Source organism: Babylonia areolata, chromosome 32, assembly GCF_041734735.1.
Source record: "Babylonia areolata isolate BAREFJ2019XMU chromosome 32, ASM4173473v1, whole genome shotgun sequence".
Lineage (NCBI taxonomy): Eukaryota > Metazoa > Mollusca > Gastropoda > Neogastropoda > Buccinidae > Babylonia > Babylonia areolata.
The window spans coordinates 790106-801662 of NC_134907.1; the positions used below are offsets into that span (position 1 = coordinate 790106).

The window sequence follows — 11557 nt, forward strand, 5'->3', positions numbered from 1 at the left end:
TGTGTACTTCTGAAGTACAGCTGTAATGCGACTTGTTACAACATTCTGATTTGCAACTGCATGGCAAATTTGTATAATAAAAATAACGACTGGAGTGCAAATGCACTACAATGAGCAAGAACATCAGCTTAAGAGAATGACTGATATGAATGTAATAAACGTAATGTAATGCGTGTTTCAGCGTAATCAACGAATGTAACAGAGCAAAATTCAAATGGCATGTCATGTGTAAACTGAAGTGTGATGTTCATTAGATTGTACAATATCAATATGTCCATACACTGAATTGTGATCTGATTAAACCATTACTTGTTCATTAGATTGTACAATATCAACATGTCCATACACTGAATTGTGATCTGATTAAACCATTACTTGTTCATTAGATTGTACATTATCAGCATGATTTTTTCTTCTTTTTTTAATTTTTTTTTAATCTGTAAAGGCCAGAAAGCCATATCCATATTCTTTCGTTGATAAAATAAAGCATTTCCGTATTTAACTTTGTTTATGTGAGGGAGGAGGGTTGTGTGTGTGTGTGTGTGTGTGTGTGTGTGTGTGTGTGTGTGTGTGTGTGTGTGTGTGTGTGATAGAGAGAGAGAGAGAGAGAGTGAGTGCGTATGTGTGTGTGTGTGTGTGTGTGTGTGTGTGTGTGTGTGCGCGCGCGCGCGCGCGCGCGCATGTGTAACGGGAGTTAACTATGACAATGGTGGGTGGTCCCACGTCATCCATAGTTACATCCCCTCTTTCCACTCTCCTCTTTCGTGTTCCATGAGCTGTGCACAGAGAGGGGAGTGGGCTTTGCTTTACTTGGCTGGTCAGTTGGTCGGTGTGTGTGTGCGTGAGAGAGAGAGAGAGAGAGGCAGAGACAGACAGAGAGACAGACAGAGTGCGTGCGTGTGTGTTTTACGATCCGTGAGTAATCTGGCTCATTCGCTAAATAACAATGGGTTTGGGTTGGGTTTTTTTTTACTATATTGTTTTTACATTTAGCAATAAAACCCGGATCTAAACACTGGTACACACACACACACACACACACACACTCACTCACTCACTCAATCACTCACTCACCGGCACACACACACACACACACACACACACGCACACACACATACGGCACCGACACTGAGGCACACTCACACGCACGGCACACATACTGATACACGCTCGCGCCCGCGTGCGCGCACACACACACACACACACACACACACACACACACACACACACACACACACACACACACACACACACACACACACACACATACACCGTCACACACACTCACACGCACCCGCCGGCGGTACACATGCTGATACACACTCGCCGGCTCGCGCGCGGACACACCGGCACCGGCACACACACACACACACACACACACACACACACACACACACACACACACACACACACACACACACCGAAGGATCTAATTATATTGGAGAAGCAGCGCAGTTAAGAGGTTAACATCATTACCTCCACAGCGCAAGCTGAGTGTGGAGCAGATTAAAATTTCTTCTTCAGTTCTGATATGTACACAAATAGATTATGCACTCAAGGCCTGACAAAGCGCGTCAGGTTGAGCTGCTGATCAGGCATATGCCTAGCAGATGTGGTGTAGTGTATCATAGTATGGATTTATCATAACGCAATCTTGGGAAACTGAAACTCAATCTTCATTTCTTGACGGAGCGATCGAGTGGATAATTATAGCTACACTCAAATTAACACTAAGTGACAAACATAACACTATTTTATTACAAGAGAAAATGCGAGAGGCTGAGAGAAAAAGCATGCACATGCATTCAAGTTGTTCTAATCATTCATTCACAGTTTTGGCTTATGATACATATTGTACAATTTAAACTTCAGAATGAATTAAAACACTGACTGACAAATGCATTGCATTGAGCACACGAACAAGAAGAGGTAACTCGTGTCATGTCTGTGCATGACGGACACAATGTATACTCCGTGCTGTGCACACGTCTGGGAGGGGTTAACAACAGAGTTCATGTGCATGCGTGCGTGCGGCAGTTCAAGCACAGAATGGCGAGGAGCGCACGCACACATTGTTCTGATGCAACCACCTTCACCTTCATTTTCTCCGCAGTTGAACGGAGGACGCCACTCACTTGATTGACACGGCCAGGTATGTCTACCTTTTAACCTGTACCCGATTCCGAATTCATCCTGCAGCTGTGTAGTGTAGGTATTTCATGATGTATTTCTTTCTATGTTGAATAAGCATGTCAGCTGTTTGTTTATTTGTGTCCACATTTCTGTTTGCATCTATTTGGTTCGTTTAAAGTATTTGCAGTCTGCATACAAGTAGTACCGCCCTTTGCACCTTAAAAAAACCGAAGAAAAAAAAAGCGTTGTTTTTTGAAGTGGGGTGACCGAATTTTTGTTCTTGCCAGCTGCTGCGCTCAGGCGTTGTTAGTGAGGGCGAAGTTCAGCATTTGGCCAGCAACCGTCAGGACTAATGAAGGCAGCATTGTTTACTGTTTTGTTTGTGGGATGCACTTTTTCGTTTCGTTTGCCTTCCTAAGGCAAATCTTATTTTTAGAAACCACATCACACCGCTGTTCATCACATCACAGCATCAACTGTGCTGATCAACGTTGTTGCTGCAACTGGCGTGCGCACTGAATGGACACTGCGAAATGAAAGGTGGGCCACGCTTTTCGCTACTTTCGGGTTGTGGTAATCTCCTCTCACAGGAAATGACTTCTGGTTGCTAGAACTCGATCAGCAGCAAAACTGTGGGAGATAAAGAATTGTGAAAAATAGTGCCATTAGATGATGGAATGCTGATTTCCTCTGAAGTGAATCTTTGGACTCGATGAAGTAAGAAAGTCTCGCTGTCGCCCTCAGATTGATAGATTTATTGATTTCGTTCCTCATTGGATTGCGTCAGCTAGAATGCTTGAAGCTCTGATTAATAATTTTTCTTCTGAATTATGATGGATGGTTAAATTTTAACTAGGTCAGCGTTGAATCTGTAATGCGATAATGTATGGTTTATCATTGAATCTGGAAGGTGATAAGACTTAGGGATGGTGTGATTAAGGTCAAGACTAAATCCTTGAAATATTCTGTGAACAAGAAATAACAATAATATGTATGTATATATATATATATATATATATATATATATATACACACACACACATATATATATTTGCTTAAGTGAAGTTAGACTTAGAGATAGTTATATCAATATTTTTTTTAACCTGAAAGCGGAGTATGGCTGCCTACAAGGCAGGGTAAAAACGGTCATACACGTAAAAACCTACTCATGCACATACAAGTGAACGTGGGAGTTGAGTGAACATGGGAGTTGCAGCCCAGGAACTAAGAAGATACAAATAAAACACAAGTATTGTACAGCACACATTGGTCTGGATGACAAGGTTACTTTCTGAGATGTATATCAAGGAAATAACAGCAGTCGAAGAAATCAACTTCTCAGAATATTCATTACTATGTAACTGCCTCACTGACACAATGTTACTGTAGAGATATGTATAGTGGAGTATGTTAGATGAAATGAACCTCTCAGAATATTTATTATTGTTGTCTGCCTCACTGATACTAAGTTATTCAACTCATATGTGGAAGATGTTTCAAACTAAAGTTCACATATGAAATGACTGCCATCAAAGAAAAAGAAATGTACCACTCACTTTTCACTGCAGTTGTTTCCAACCTCACACTCCCTTTCACTCCCACCCCCTGTCCCTGCTACCAAAAGGCTGTTTGGACCAGACAGAAGCTTTCTCTGCCATTTCTAGCAATGACTGTCACCACCTCCACCCTGCTCACCCCCTCTACTGGTTGCTGTCTTCGGGCCGGTGGAGGTTGGGGCAAGAGGGGCACAGAGTCATGCAAAGGAGAATGCCACAGTCCCAGAAGGGATCGGTTGGAGTGCCAGTTTAGTCGCCGGCAACCCGACCCTGAACAGGTTGTACTGGATTACAGGTTACCAGTAGCAGATCTAATGACCTGACCTGACAACCATGAGTGTATACATACATGTGAGAGAGAGAGAGAGAGAATGTGTGTGTGTGGTGTGTGTCCATAAACCTGGGTTTCTCAATGCTTGTGACAGGGGATTAGTTAAAATGTGAGAGCCATTGTTTGTTTCAGCTGTGTGTTTCCATGTGGAGTGGGATGACGGTGTGAGGCTTGTGTGACAACGAACCAGCAGCAGCAGTCAACTAGTCATGTGTGTGGCAGACACACTGATACACTCATAGGTCGGTGTGACAATGAACCAGCAGCAGTGTCCTCATAGTGGTGTTGTTGACAAACCCAGCAGAACTGTATAGCACATGCTCCTTGTGAAATCCCTCCATTCACGTGCTGCCAGCTAGAACGAAAATAAACGTCCACCATGGGTTGTGATTTGAAAAGACTGAACTGAAATTCTGTGCCTGCCAAACCACAACTGCCTGCAGTAAAGAAAAAATAAAATATTTTGAGAGAGTGAAAAACAGGCATCCACCATGAGGCTGTTTGTGCAGCTGTGTCGGGCATACAAGCCAGGAATTTCCTACGAGAAGTATGCTGTGTACCACCCCTCTCCACTCTCCCTCAAACAGCTTTTGGAGTTTGGTAAGTACATACATAGTACCACCCTTCCCTCAGTGTGGTAAGTGGATACAGTGTATCACCCTCTCCCTCCAATAGTTAGGTAAGTGGAGTGTACCACCCTCTCCCTCTAACAGTGTGGTAAGTGGATACTATGTAATACCCTCTCCCTCAGTGTGGTAAGTGGTTACAATGTACCACCCTCTCCCTCAAACAGTGTGGTAAGTGATTAACAAATTGTAAAGAGTGGTAATTCTCTCCATTCACAATGTACACAACTTCAAATCAGTGCTGCTTACGCTACCGATTCAGCTAGCACACAGGTAAATAAAGGTACATTGGAACAAACCCAGACACTTCCTCAAAAAGGAAGCACCGGATATCAGCAGCGATGTAGCCAAGATAGGGTAGGTGCTGACCATCCGCACACTCTATCTCAAGCAGCGTACCCAGTGTCAAGCAGGGCTCTTGTTGACACACCATCAATGGATACAGTTGCCTTGTTGGATTCTCTGACTAGATTGGCTAAACCTGTATCATTGTGTGTTGCCTGCTGTTCACTTTGTTGAGGCTTCACTTGTGATGGTTCTCGAGGTTGCCTTTCACCTGGGACCCTCTAACAAAACCCCCCTCGAAGGTGATCAGTACAGACACGGCAGTCCACTCTTACGTGTCCAGCGATAACACACTGGTTCCCCTCTGTCGTCTCGATGTTTCCTGAATCTCCCTTCATAACCATTGTTTGCTGAGCTTTAGAAATCTTGACCAAGTTTGTTGCTATGGCTACAGTAGCTGTTGTGGTCCTGTTCGCAGCCAAAGCTGTTTGAAGTTCCTGTGTTACCTGGCTGGCCGCTCATCTGCATAGTCAACCCTTTGACTGTCTCCTTCAGTTCTCTCAACTCTGCCTGAAGACTCTGAAACTGTTTCGACTGTGGTTTGTCATCCTGCTTGTCATGCTTGCCCTTTGCTTGAACACCTTTGCACCTAGCATCTTTGGCATCTTTGACGGAAGTGGTTCTGGCCTTCTCAGCGCAGTGAAGTGCTTCTCGAAGGTCATCGAAGGAAACTGAAAAACCATAGAGGTAGAGTGTAGAGTCCTTCATTTCTGGTTGCAGACCTGTCCACAAAACTTGCTGAAGTAGTGCATCAGGTGACCCTGGGAGTCTGGTCTGGTGGGATGCTACGTCGAAGAGTTTTTCTAAGCGACAACTCCAGTCAGCTATCGATTCATTTGGCTGCTGTTTGGCACCAAAGAATGAAGCAAGGCAATCAGCTTCAGCCTCAACTTCACCGTAGATGCTGTCCATCTTGCACAATATCTCCTCAACTGAAGCATCAGTACCAAGTCGTGCGATAATTGCCCCTGCTTTGCCATAAAGTGAAGCTGTGATAGCATCATGGATGTAGCATCAGTACCAAGTCGTGGGATAATTGCTCCTGCTTTGCCATAAAGTGAAGCTGTGATAGCATCATGGATGTAGCATCAGTAGCAAGTCGTGGGATAATTGCCCCTGCTTTGCCATAAAGTGAAGCTGTGATAGCATCATGGATGTAGCATCAGTAGCAAGTGGTGCGATAATTGCCCCTGCTTTGCCATAAAGTGAAGCTGTGACAGCATCATGGATGTAGCATCAGTAGCAAGTCGTGCGATAATTGCCCCTGCTTTGCCATAGAGTGAAGCTGTGATAGCATCATGGATGTTACGAGTGGAGTGCTTCTCTTTAACCAGGCTTGATAGTTGATGTCGCTGTAAGTCATACCCATCAGATCCTGAAGCTGTTTGCCATGTGTGTGTGTGGCGTGTAGCAAGTATCTGTGCATTTGTGTGTGTGTGTGTGTGTGTGTATGTGCCCGAGTGCGTGTTGCAGGGATGCATTTTTCTGGAGAGCGTCATGGGTTGTTGGGTGGGTGGTTTCCAATGTTCAGTTGCATGAGTGGGGGTATTGATATAGGAGGCAGGGAGTGGGGAATAAAATGTAAAGCGCTTTGAGCAATATTTCTGGAAAAATGTGTTGTAATATTCTGATATAAATGCCCCCATTATCATTAGTAGTGTTGTTATTATCATCATTATTATTATTTCACAGTGTACCACCCTCTCCCCTCTCCATCAGACAGTTTGGCAAGTGGATACAGTGTAACACCCTCTCATGAATCAGTGAAATGTGACGTGTGCAGGTTGAGGTGTCAGGAATCAGTGACATGGTCAGGATGGGGTGTCAGGAATCAGTGACATGGTCAGGATGGGGTGTCAGGAATCAGTGACATGGTCAGGGTGGGGTGTCAGGAATCAGTGACATGGTCAGGGTGGGGTGTCAGGAATCAGTGACATCAGGGTGGGGTGTCAGGAATCAGTGACATCAGGGTGGGGTGTCAGGAATCAGTGACATCAGGGTGGGGTGTCAGGAATCAGTGACATCAGGGTGGGGTGTCAGGAATCAGTGACATCAGGGTGGGGTGTCAGGAATCAGTGACATCAGGGTGGGGTGTCAGGAATCAGTGACATCAGGGTGGGGTGTCAGGAATCAGTGACATCAGGGTGGGGTGTCAGGAATCAGTGACATCAGGGTGGGGTGTCAGGAATCAGTGACATCAGGGGGGTGTCAGGAATCAGTGACATCAGGGTGGGGTGTCAGGAATCAGTGACATCAGGGTGGGGTGTCAGGAATCAGTGACATCAGGGTGGGGTGTCAGGAATCAGTGACATCAGGGGGGTGTCAGGAATCAGTGACATCAGGGTGGGGTGTCAGGAATCAGTGACATCAGGGTGGGGTGTCAGGAATCAGTGACATCAGGGTGGGGTGTCAGGAATCAGTGACATCAGGGTGGGGTGTCAGGAATCAGTGACATCAGGGTGGGGTGTCAGGAATCAGTGACATCAGGGTGGGGTGTCAGGAATCAGTGACATCAGGGTGGGGTGTCAGGAATCAGTGACATCAGGGTGGGGTGTCAGGAATCACTCAGTCAGCGAGGTGTGCAGGGTCGAAGACGGGCTCCCAGGAAACGTCGTTCCTGTTCCTGAGGAAGGAACTGCCAGTGCGTCTGGCCAACATCATGAAGGAGATCAGTCTGCTGCCAGAACGCCTCCTCAACATGCCCTCCGTCACCCTCGTCATGAACTGGTGGGTACATCCACCCCACTTAACATGCCCTGTGTCATCCTCGTCATGAACTGGTGGGTACATCCACCCCACATAACATGCCCTGTGTCACCCTCATCATGAACTGCTGGGTACATCCACCCCACATAACATGCCCTGTGTCACCCTCATCATGAACTGGTGGGTACATCCACCCCACATAACATGCCCTGTGTCACCCTCGTCATGAACTGGTGGGTACATCCACCCCACATAACATGCCCTGTGTCACCCTCGTCATGAACTGGTGGGTACATCCACCCCACATAACATGCCCTGTGTCACCCTTGACATGAACTGGTGGGTACATCCACCCCACATAACATGCCCCGCGTCACCCTCATCATGAACTGGTGGGTACATCCACCCCACATAACATGCCCTCCGTCATCCTCTTCTTAAACTGTGGGTACATCCACCCCATATCCATGCCACACCTAACATGCCCTCCGTCACCCTCATCATGAACTGCGGGTACATCCACCCCACATCCACCTCACATAACATGCCCTCCGTCACCCTCATCATGAACTGCGGGTACATCCACCCCACACTGAACGATGTCACTATGGGTATCAGCTGGCAGTATGCTGATCAGCATGGGTTTTTTTTGAAAATAGTTACAGACACACATGACTTGCCAACTGACATGCACACTGAATTAAACACCCACACACTTACTCTTCTATCCTCTATCAATCTTACGTACACACTGACAGACATACAGACAGACACTCGTCCTGTTTTCATTCATATCATAAATGGAAGGAAAGCTTATACATTGTGTACAGTGTGAACACAATGATTGCGACATACCTTCGGCATGGAAGTGTTGCCATGTCATTGCTGAATCATCTACAGACTTGTCTTGTCATTAGAAGCCAGAACAACTATCAGCATGTAGCTTTCTCATACATTGATTGCTTTGTGTTTGTGCATACAGGCCCACACATAAGTCATATGCTTATGTATGCATTTCTGCATGCTAATGTGCATGAATGCATGGGTGTGTTGTGTGTGCTTGTCCTTTTGATTGTGTGTGTGTGTGTGTGTACAGGTATGAGATGAGTTTCCGAGAGCTGATAGAGTTTGAGAAGATGACGGAATTGTCTGACGGCGTCCTTACCAAGTGAGTCACTGTGCTGATTGACCCACAACACACACACACCCTGATGCACACACATGTTCACATGCACACTCATCGATACACAAACATGCACACACACATTCACCAGTACACACACTTGCACACACATATGCACTCACTCACAAACACATGTACACGCATACTTTCACAATTACATGTGCAGCCGTATATTCACTAATGTACACGTGTACACACGCAGAAATACAGACACTCAGTAATACATGCACATGCATACACATACTAATACACACACATGTACACACACACACATTCACTGATACATGCATACACACTCTGATGCACACATGCCCACAGTAACACACGCCCATGCATACATACACACACTGATGCACACATGCCCTCAGTAACACACGCCCATGCATACATATACTAATAATCACAGATGTACACACATACATTTACTTACACACACATGCATACAGACACTAATACACTCACGCACTTAGTAGTACACACAAATGCATACACATACTAATACATTCACACATGCACAAACATACACTCACACACATATACACACATACACTCACTAATACACACACATGTACACACATACACTCACCAATGCACACACATAGACTTACCAATACACACGCCTGTACACACATAGACACACCAATACACACGCATGTACACACATAGACTCAGCAATACACACGCATGTAGACACATAGACTCAACAATACACACGCATGTACACACATAGACTCAACAATACACACACATGTACACACATAGACTCAACAATACACACACATGTACACACATAGACTCACCAATACACACACATGTACACACATAGACTCACCAATACACATACATGCATGATGCACACAGACTCACAAGGTCAAAAACGTCTTGACTCGCATCAGAAATCGGGCTGGAGTGTTGAGGAGGGAGGGGGTGTTAAAGGGATGGAGGAGGGAGGGGGTGTTCAAGGGATGGAGGAGGGAGGGAGAGTTGAGAGGAGGGGGGAGTGTTGAGGGGGGGGGGGGGGGGGAGGAGGGAGGGAGAGTTGAGAGGAGGGGGGAGTGTTGAGGGGGGGGGAGGAGGGAGGGAGGGAAGGAGGGAGGGAGTGTTAAAGGGATTGAAGAGGGCGGGAGTATTAAAGGGATTGAGAAAGGAGAGTTGAGAGGAGGGAGGGACTGTTGAGGAGAGGGAGTGTTAAAGGGATGGAGGAGGGAGGGAGTGTTGAGGGGAGGGAGAGGGAGTGTTGAGGGGGATGTGGAGGGAGGGACGGTAAAAGTATCACAACTGTTTCAGGTTCACAGACGTCCTGACTCACATCAGAAATCGTCATGCCAACGTGGTGGAGACCATGGCCCAGGTCAGACACTGACCTCTGACCTTTCTGTTGTTCCCTTTTCGGGTTGTGTGTGTTGGTTCTGTGCCCTTTGTCCACACACAGCACCACCACACAGCACCACAATACCACACACCACCACCACACACCACCACAATACCACACACACACCACCACACAGCACCACATTACCACACACACCACCACATTACCACACACACCACCACCACACACACCACCACACAGCACCACATTACCACACACACCACCACATTACCACACACACCACCACCACACAGCACCACATTACCACACACACCACCACCACACACCACCACACAGCACCACATTACCACACACACCACCACACAGCACCACAATACCACACACACCACCACACAGCACCACATTACCACACACACCACCACATTACCACACACACCACCACCACACACACCACCACAGCACCACATTACCACACACACCACCACCACACAGCACCACATTACCACACACACCACCACCACCACACACCACCACACACACACCACCACCACACACCACCACATTACCACACACAGCACCACATTACCACACCACCACACACCACCACCACACACCACCACCACACACCACCACATTACCACACACACCACCACCACACACCACCACCACACAGCACCACCACACACCACCACATTACCACACACACCACCACCACATTACCACACACACCACCACCACATTACCACACACACCACCACCACACAGCACCACCACACACCACCACATTACCACACACACCACCACCACATTACCACACACACCACCGCCAAATTACCACACACACCACCACATTACCACACACACCACCACCACACAGCACCACATTACCACACACACCACCACCACACAGCACCACATTACCACACACACCACCACCACATTACCACACACACCACCACCACACAGCACCACATTACCACACACACCACCACCACACAGCACCACATTACCACACACACCACCACACAGCACCACATTACCACACACACCACCACCACACAGCACCACCACACAGCACCACCACACAGCACCACATTACCACACACACACTCACCACACAGCACCACACACACAGCACCACCACACAGCACCACATTACCACACACACAAACACCACCACACAGCACCACATTACCACACACACCACCACATTACCACACACATACTCACCACCACCACATTACCACACACACTGCCACCACCACATTACCCCACATACCACCACATCACCACACACATACTCACCACCACCACACAGAACCACAATACCACAAACACCACCAC

General features: G+C 46.9%; 1 protein-coding gene across 5 annotated transcripts in view; it reads left to right on the forward strand.

Moving 5' to 3' along the window:
- The first annotated feature begins 2060 nt into the window (after positions 1 to 2060).
- The window catches only part of LOC143276519 (pyruvate dehydrogenase (acetyl-transferring) kinase, mitochondrial-like), a 34638-nt gene continuing 25141 nt past the window's right edge, over positions 2061 to 11557 (forward strand). The window contains exons 1-5 of one of the 5 annotated variants that reach the window (XM_076581061.1): positions 2061 to 2152; positions 4153 to 4620; positions 7577 to 7718; positions 8794 to 8865; positions 10168 to 10231. In XM_076581061.1, the coding sequence (XP_076437176.1) occupies positions 4512 to 4620; positions 7577 to 7718; positions 8794 to 8865; positions 10168 to 10231 (387 nt within the window). In that variant the 5' untranslated portion in view covers positions 2061 to 2152; positions 4153 to 4511. Of the gene's footprint in view, positions 2209 to 2387; positions 2674 to 2712; positions 2851 to 4152; positions 4621 to 7576; positions 7719 to 7969; positions 7984 to 8793; positions 8866 to 10167; positions 10232 to 11557 lie in introns of those variants that run through there. The other 4 variants (XM_076581062.1, XM_076581060.1, XM_076581063.1 and 1 more) reach the window with 4 other exon arrangements.